The sequence below is a fragment of the Triticum aestivum genome, chromosome 7A (genome assembly GCF_018294505.1).
Source record: "Triticum aestivum cultivar Chinese Spring chromosome 7A, IWGSC CS RefSeq v2.1, whole genome shotgun sequence".
NCBI lineage: Eukaryota > Viridiplantae > Streptophyta > Magnoliopsida > Poales > Poaceae > Triticum > Triticum aestivum.
The window spans coordinates 326,151,228-326,160,236 of record NC_057812.1 but is presented as its reverse complement, the minus strand read 5'-3'; the positions used below and the strand labels follow the sequence as shown (position 1 = coordinate 326,160,236).

Here is a 9,009-nt window from a genome sequence, read left to right as displayed (position 1 = left end):
CAAACCAGTTCGTGATCCTCAAAGACGTATGAATCCTAAAATGAAAGAAGTGGTAAGAAAAGAAATACTCAAGCTTCTGGAGGCAGGTATAATTTATCCCGTTGCTGATAGTGAGTGGGTAAGTCCTGTCCATTATGTCCCTAAGAAGGGATGTATTACTGTTGTTCCTAATGATAAAGATGAATTGATTCCACAAAGAATTATCACAGGTTATAGGATGGTAATTGATTTCTGCAAATTAAATGAAGCTACCAAGAAAGATCATTGCCCCTTACCTTTTATTGATCAAATGCTAGAAAGATTATGCAAACATACACATTACTGCTTTCTAGTTTCTCTCAAATACCTATGTCGGCTAGAGATCAATCAAAGACTACTTTTACATGCCCTTTTTGGTACTTCTTCTTATAGACGTATGCCTTTTGGTTTACGTAATGCACCTGCTACCTTTCAAAGATGCATGATGGCTATATTCTCTGACTTTTGTGAAAAGATTTGTGAGGTTTTCATGGATGACTTTTTCGTCTATGGTTCCTCTTTTGATGATTCCTTGAGCAATCTTGATCGAGTTTTGGAGAGATGTGAAGAAACTAATCTTGTCTTGAATTGGGAAAAGTGCTACTTTATGATTAATGAAGGTATTGTCTTGGGGCACAAAGTTTCTGAAAGAGGTATTGAAGTTGATAAAGCCAAGGTTGATGCTATTGAAACGATGCCATGTCCTAAGGACATCAAAGGTATAAGAAGTTTCCTTGGTCACGCTGGATTTTTTTAGGACGTTCATTAAGGACTTCTCAAAAATTTCTCGGCCTCTGACTAATTTATTGCAAAAAGATATACCATTTGTCTTTGATTATGATTATGTAGAAGCATTTGAAATACTTAAGAAAGCATTAGTCTCTACACCTATCACTACTAGGGAAAACCATATACACAGAATCTTAGCAGTAGCGCGGCACAAAAAGAGACGGTACTGCTAATTAGTAGAAGCGTGGGTTGTAAACCCACGCTACTACTAAGTTGATAGCAGTAGCACGGGGTATAAACCCACGCTACTACTAAGTGTTCTCCATCGCGCCTGCCCGGACAAGCAGTAGTAGTAGCGCGCGATATAAACCCACGCTACTACTAACTTGATAGTAGTAGCGCGGTTTGTAAACCACACGCTACTACTATGTGGTCTTCATCGTGCCTCACGCGACATGCCGTAGTAGAAGCGTGGGCTATAAACCCAGCGCTACTACTATAGAACCACCGACGCATGATGACAAATTCCCCTCCTGACCACTCCGCCCGCTCTTCCTCTCCTTTTTCCTAGGTCCTCGGTGCCGCCGCCCAACGTCCCCACCAAGCACCACCCGTCTGCCACCGCCACCGCTTCCCTCTCCCTCTCCACCCACGCGTGCGCCGCCTCCCCCAGCGCCCCATCCCCCTCGTCGTTTCCTCTGGCAGACGGGGTCGGCCCCGCGGTGGCGACGCGGGGCGACGTGTACCTAGGGCGGTAGCTCGTGGCCGCAGCTGCGGCGGGCGCCCGCACGCGTGCGCTGGAGGAGGACGTCGAGAGGCGCTGCCTCCGCAAGGAGAAGCGGAGAGTCCTGGCCAAGAAGATGACCCCAACACACACTCCCGCTCCCATCCTCTTCTCCAGGGATGCAAGCAGCTGCAAGGAAGGGCGCGGCGGCGGCGGTAGCGGCGGCGTCCTTCCACTCCACCGCCGCGACGCTCTCAAAATCCACGGTGCGCCCACCCTGACTTTCCCCATCCATCTCTTTCTCCCTCTTTCTTGTTGCCTGATGACGAATCAATTCGATCCACGCATCTAGTTTAGTTCTCGCTCTCCAAATCCCATTAGGATTGCTATACTAGATAGGCTAGGAGAGCTGGCTAGGCTGTAAAAGAGGAATATTTACTGCCCGGGATCATCAGCACAGTCAGCTTAGCAGGGTGATTAGTTTGCACGCTTAAGCAATGGAAGCTCTATTGTGCTGTTCATTTTTCAGGTCCACTGCACATTTGAGCTCTACCTCAATTTCATAATGAAATTCAAATTGGGGGTTCCTTTAATTTCACCCACAAAAAAATGAGTGCCTGGGGGCTTGCTAAATGCCAAGTACAGTAGCATATGCGTGTATTCAATAAAACTATTTGTGATGTGAGCTTGACCATGGTTCTGTAATTATTTTTGCGCAGCCTCGTATCCGGTTCAACGTCCGAGAAAAGCGCACAGACGCGAAGAATGCCCTTAAGAGCATGGACTAACATGACACAGTGTGTTTCCTTTCGCCTGTCGTCGCTGTCGGCAGAGAAAATTCGATGCCAAATCACACCTGATGGCTGATGTAGTGTCCGCACTAGGAAATGAAATTCTAAAGTGACGATTTGTTTATCTTGACTGTATGATTGTTGGACGTGACAACATTGTCTTGTTTGTATCCTGTGTGAGCAGAAGAAGAGGCACAACCAACTAAAGACCGTGCTATGCGGGCGGTGCAAGGTGCTGTTGCACGGAAGGTGTTTGACAAAATGACCAAGTAAGGTTAGAGTGTCTTTCATAGTTCTAGTACTACTTGGTGTTTTTGTTTCTCTCTGTAATGTACTAATGTGAGTCTAATGATTAAATGGGAGGCGAGACGACATCGTCGCTTTGACTCAAACGAACCGTTGGCTCGGCCGCCGCCTGCTGCGACGATCGACCTCCGTAGGTCATTTTCTAGGATTTGATAGGGTTAATGTGACACACTCCCCGTAGGTCATTTTCTAGGATTTGATAGGATTAATGTGCTACTCTTATCAGGCATGTACTTTATTCTAACCAAATTTGATAGGGTTAATGTGACACAATACTCGTAGGTCATTTTCTAGGATTTGAAAATAACTGCTAGTACTTGTGTGCAGGCTGTTAATAGTAGCATACTTGGTTCTAATCAAAATTTCTATTCAATTCAATCCGGAAAGCCACTCTGTTAGTAATACAGAACTAGCATTTATTTAGACTAAAATTATGCAATGTAATTTAATGTGGATTTTTGCCCAGTAATGTGTATTCCTTCTCTTTTTGGTTGCCAGAATTTAAAGTGGTTTTGGAATGTAATTTTCAATAATGTGTCACTTCTAGTTTACCTGAATATTCTTGTATTCTTATCAGTTTTGTGCCCCATTCTAAAGAAGTTCAGCAAATGTGCACGTCCCATTCTGTAAATACAATATTTTACAAACCATTTAGATACAAAAACCTGATCTTTGTTTTCTTTTTCACAAGAAGCTATTTTTGGCTTACATGAAGGGATGCATGCTCTTCATCTTGCAGGTATGACTCATCCTCGCATTCTTACTCTGCCTTTGTTTCCTTCGGCTTCTTGATTCTGAAATTTTAAGATAAATTGTAAGTACTCAGTATCATGTTCTTAAGCAAAGCTACTGTTTTTTCTTGAATTACAGTGTTTTGTCTGACCTATGTATAGTGTCAATAAAATCGAAATTTCAAGATGGAGATACATTTTTTGGTGGCATCTTACATCACAGTCGTTGGTCGTAGGATTTTAGAAAAAAACACCGTTGTTGGTTTAGCCAAACACCTCACAGTTTCCAAAACTACAGGTTTGTAGAAACCATAGTATTCTGATTGAGCTAAGCTAGCCGTGTATCTCCACCTGTGGGAGTCAAGCTGCATACACTCCTTGTCTTTTCCACTTTTTAGATTAGATTAAATAACCAGAATTGCCAATCAACTGTAAAAAAAATTAATTACCAATCTGCATGCACAAGACATATATCTTTCTCATCATTTTAAACAGTAACCATTGATACTCCAAGCATACATTTTCTGAGAATTCCTCCATATATGTAGGCTGGCAGCGGTGTTCGCAAATCACCACGGAGAAAGTAAAGATCTCGAGAGGATTCCGTTTGTTTGCTCTATGTATTGTCTTTCGAAGCGCAGGAAAAAACACAAAAATATTCTAGTTTATTTTACTGCCTTTTGTAGTAAAAGAAAATGAAAATCACAAAAAAAATGTTTGTTTCTCTGCCTTTTGTACTAATGGAGAGGGAAAGTCACAAAAAATGTTTGTTTTTAGGGTCAAGCAGTCAGTTGGTTTGTTGCTCACTCAGAAATGTTTTTGGTTTTGGGGGGTTCGATGTGTACATTGTGCATCAGCATACACTGCTAGCTGCCCATGGAGATCAACACTAAAGAATAAACAAATCCTTGTAATTCTTTCATCTAGGATGCTATGCCGTCTCGAAACTGTCAACCTGACTCATAGAATGATCTTTTTATTTAGGATTCATGGTTATTTTTTCTTTTTCTTGTTATTATGCATTACTATGAGTTCATTGTATTAAGACTCCTTACAACTTTAGGCACCTGAGCTATTTACAGAAGGAGGGGACCCAGCCTTCTTCACGGCTCGCGGCAATGTCTCCCATTGATTCATTCATGCAACAAGGAGGGTACCCACCCTTCTTCACGTCGCATGCAACAAGTAAGGACCAGCCTCTGGCTATTACTATTGATTCGTGTGCATGTGCTAAAAAGTAAGAAAATACCCTACTGAATTTGGACGCTGACGAGCACTAACAAGTTTTCACTTTCCCGACGTGGCCACAGGGGTGATCGACGCGGACTACCGCCGCCTAGTGGGCGTCGTGCTCTTCAACCACTCAGACGTGGACTTCGCCGTGAAGCCCGGTGACTGCGTCGCACAGATGATTGTCCAGGAGATCGTGACGCCGAAGGTCGCCGAGGTGGAGGACCTCGATACCATCGTTTGGGGCGAGGGAGGATTGGGGTCCACCAGCATCTGAACTCCGAGCCTTGGTAGATACATCTAGAGAAGTGGTATCTTTAGGCTGCTGGTGGAACACTAGGAAAGGTACCCACCTTTGGTTGTATGCATTTACTGTTAAATGGAATCACGTGATCTCTTGCAGTTGAGATGTTCAATGTTGCATCCATGAATGGTGCGAGTGTTAAGATGGTCCTGTGATCTTAATTTATTTTGCACTGGACGTGTCTCTGATCTTCATCCATGAATGCTGCATCTAATTTTTATTTTTTTAATTATTAATTTGTTAGTAGTAGCGTGGGGGGAAAATGTGTGCTTCTAGTATTTAAGATACTAGTAGTGTGTGGTGTAATAGATGCGCTACTACTACTCTGTTATTAGTAGCACGGGCTTCAAATAGTAGTAGCGTGGGTGGCATCCGCACTACTACTAACTTTTTAGTAGTAGCGCGGGTTGCACCCACGCTACTACTAACTTTTAGTTGTAGCGTGATACTAGTAGCGCGGGTACCCGCGCTACTAGTAACCAATTTACCCGCGCTGCTATTAGCCTTTTCCCTAATAGTGTAATGTTTAGCCACCTGATTGGAACCTACCCTTTGAAATTATGTGTGATGCTAGTGATTATGCTGTAGGTGCTTTTCTAGGGCAAAGAGTTGATAAGAAATTAAATGTTATTCATTATGCTAGTAAGACTCTAGACAATTCTCAAAGAAATTATGCTACTACTGAAAAAGAACTCTTAGCAGTTCTATTTGCTTGTGATAAGTTCAGATCATATATTGTTGATTCTAAAGTAACTATTCAAACTGATCATGTTGCTATTAAATATCTTATGGAAAATAAAGATGCTAAACCTAGACTTATTAAATGGGTTCTCTTGCTACAAGAATTTGATTTGCATATTGTTGATAGAAAGGGAGCTGAGAACCCCGTTGCAGACAACATGTCTAGGTTAGAAAATATTCTTGATGACCCACTACCTATTAATGATAACTTTCCTCATGAACAATTAAATGTTATAAGTACTTCTCGTAGTACTCCATGGTATGCTGATTATGCTAATTATATTGTTGCTAAGTTTATACCACCTAGCTTCACATATCAACAAAAGAAAAAGTTTTTCTATGATTTAAGACATTACTTTTGGGATGACCCACTTCTTTATAAAGAAGGGGTAGATGGTATTATTAGACGTTGTGTACCTGAGCATGAACAGGAACAGATCCAATGCAAGTGTAATTCCGAGTCTTATGGAGGACACCACGCTGGAGATAGAACTGCACATAAGGTATTGCAATCTGGTTTTTATTGGCCTACTCTCTTCGAGGATGCTCGTAAATTTGTCTTGTCTTGTGATGAATGTCAAAGAATTGGTAATATTAGTAGACGTCAAGAAATGCCTATGAATTATTCACTTGTTATTGAACCGTTTGATGTTTGGGGTTTAGATTATATGGGACCTTTTCCTGCCTCTAATGGATACACACATATTCTAGTTGCTGTCGATTACGTTACTAAGTGGGTAGAAACTATTCCAACTAGTAGTGCTGATCATAACACTTCTATTAAAATGCTTAAAGAAGTTATTTTCCCAAGGTTTGGAGTCCCTAGATATTTAATTACTGATGGTGGTTCACACTTTATTCATGGTGCTTTCCGTAAAATGCTTGCTAAATATGATGTTAATCATAGAATTGAATCTCCTTATCACCCACAGTCTAATGGCCAAGTAGATTTGAGAAATAGAGAGCTCAAATTAATTTTGCAAAAGACTGTTAATAGGTCTAGAAAGAATTGGTCTAAGAAACTTGATGATGCATTATGGGCTTATAGAACTGCATACAAAAATCCTATGGGTATGTCTCCGTATAAAATGGTTTATGGAAAAGCATGTCACTTACCTCTCGAACTAGAACATAAGGCATATTGGGCTATTAAAGAGCTCAACTATGATTTTAAACTTGCCGGTGCAAATAGGTTATTTGATATTAGCTCACTTGATGAATGGAGAACCCAAGCTTATGAAAATGCCAAGTTGTTTAAAGAAAAAGTTAAAAGATGGAATGACAAAAGGATACAAAAGCGTGAGTTTAATGTAGGTGATTATGTATTGCTATACAACTCTCGTTTAAGATTTTTTGTAGGAAAACTTCTCTCTAAATGGGAAGGCCCCTATGTTATCGAAGAGGTCTATCATTCCGGTGCCATAAAAATCTACAACATCGAAGGCACAAATCCGAAGGTGGTAAACGGTCAAAGAAATAAACATTATATCTGAGGTAATCCCATAAATGTTGAAACCAATATTATTGAAACCGTAACCCCGGAGGAATACATAAGGGACACTTTCCGAACGTTTCAGACTCCGAAAAGGAATAGGTATGTGGTACGGTAAGTAAACCGACTCCAAAACAATTTTAAGGCAATATTTCTCCATTTTAGAATATTTAGAAAAATAGAAAAATGAGTGGCAGTCCGGGAAGGACATGAGGGTGGTGGGCGAAGCCCTACCCCCGTGGGCGCGCCCCCTACCTCGTGAGCACCTCATGTGCCTTCCGGACTCCGTTTTCTTGCACACTACATATTTTGGTCGGTAAAAATTCACTATATATTCTCCCGAAGGTTTTGACTCCTGTATCACGCAAACCTCCTTTGTTTTAGTTTCGAGCTGTTTTCTATCAGGGTTTTCCAGGCTAGGCATCATGTCGTCTCCCTCCTCCAACAATGGTGACAATGATGCTTGGCTAATGAAGATAGATCTGAAGAGGGAAGAACCCACGAAGGTCAACAAGGATGAAAGGATCAAGAAGGCCACGGAGGATCAAGCTCCAGCAGTAGAAGACACCCTTCAAATTGATCATAACCTTCTTACCCCAACTAAGATCGAAGCTTTCAAGATGATTGAGTTAGCTCGTGTTCAAAATAAGTATCTCACACAAGAAAATATTTTGTTGAAGGAGCATATTGTCGCACTCAAGGGCATTATTCGCAAGCTGGAGGACCTCTTACGCTCGATGTGCGATTATCCGTCACCTCCACCTTCTTCACCAACCAAGGAGACATGATCACATGGGTATGGGCACTCCCCTTGGCAACTGCCAAGCTTGGGGGAGGTGCCCCGGTATAGTATCACAATCACAACTCTTATCTTTACCGTTTTTCTTAGTTCGATCCTTTTGATAATATCTTGATCTAGTAGAATAAAGTTTATGGCATGATCTAGTTTTGAGTTTTGCTTTATGATCTCTCTATGTAATCGAGTCCATGAGTTATATATAATAAAGATTAGTGTTGAGTCAAGGGCTTGATTATTTTTCCATGATCTTGGGTGAATAAAAGAAAAGAGAAAAGGAATAAAAAGGAACAAAAAGTTCATATTGATCTTATTGAGAGTAATGACTTCACATAGAAAGAGTATGATGATTAAAAGTTGCTGGGAGTTGGCAGACATAGCTTTGGTCATTGTTGCAATTAATAGGAAGTAATAAGGAAAGAGAGGTTTTCACATATAGATATATTATCATTGACATCTTTTATGATTGGGAGCACTCATAAAAATATGACATGCCAAAGAGTTGATGTTGGACAAGGAAGACAACGTAATGAGTTATGTCTTTCTTATATCTGAGATAAAGTATGTTGTCATGGACCCTCTAACTTGTTGAGCTTGCCTTTCCCCCTCATGCTAGCCAAATTCTCAGCACCAAGTAGAAATACTACTTGTGCTTCCAATTACCCTTAAATCAGTTTTGCCATGAGAGTCCACCATATCTACCTATGGATTGAGTAAGATCCTTCAAGTAAGTTGTCATCGGTGCAAAGCAATAAAAATTGCTCTAAATATGTATGATTGATTGGAGTGGGAGAAATAAGCTTTATACAATCTTGTAATGTGGAAGTAATAAAAGCGACGGACTGCATAATAAAGGTTCATATCACAAGGGGCAATATAAAGTGACGTTCTTTCGCATTGATATTTTATGCATCCAACCATAAAAGCGCATGGCAACCTCTGCCTCCCTCTGCGAAGGGCCTATCCTTTATTATTATCTTCTACCTTCTGCAAGAGTCATGGTGATCTTCACCTTTTCTTTTTTATTTTATCCTTTGGCAAGCTCAGCATGTTGGAAAGAACATGATATATATATCTAATTGGATGTAGGGGAGCATGAACCATTATTGTTGACATTACCCTTGAGGTAAAAGGTTGTGGGGCAAAA

General features: G+C 40.9%; 1 protein-coding gene across 4 annotated transcripts; it reads left to right on the top strand.

Moving 5' to 3' along the window:
* Positions 1-1,292: 1,292 nt before the first annotated feature.
* Positions 1,293-4,923, top strand: LOC123150735 (deoxyuridine 5'-triphosphate nucleotidohydrolase). 4 transcript variants are annotated; one of them, XM_044570568.1, is made up of 7 exons: positions 1,293-1,737; positions 2,191-2,268; positions 2,447-2,531; positions 3,263-3,307; positions 3,848-3,882; positions 4,363-4,484; positions 4,610-4,923. In XM_044570568.1, exons 4-7 carry the CDS (start codon positions 3,278-3,280, stop codon positions 4,804-4,806), a joined length of 384 nt encoding a protein of 127 aa, XP_044426503.1. In that variant the 5' UTR covers positions 1,293-1,737; positions 2,191-2,268; positions 2,447-2,531; positions 3,263-3,277; the 3' UTR covers positions 4,807-4,923. The 4 variants fall into 4 exon arrangements, with proteins under 4 accessions (XP_044426503.1, XP_044426504.1, XP_044426502.1 ...); XM_044570569.1 differs by having other exon boundaries at positions 3,260-3,307; XM_044570567.1 differs by having other exon boundaries at positions 2,191-2,536.
* The last annotated feature ends 4,086 nt before the right edge of the window (positions 4,924-9,009 follow it).

Bases quoted from the DNA above. Each gene is read 5' to 3' on its own strand.
- LOC123150735 (XM_044570568.1), top strand. From the start codon at position 3,278: ATGAAGGGATGCATGCTCTTCATCTTGCAG. The intron at 3,308-3,847 runs GTATGACTCATC...CCATATATGTAG, and splicing joins GCATGCTCTTCATCTTGCAG to GCTGGCAGCGGTGTTCGCAA. The intron at 4,485-4,609 runs GTAAGGACCAGC...ACGTGGCCACAG, and splicing joins CTTCACGTCGCATGCAACAA to GGGTGATCGACGCGGACTAC.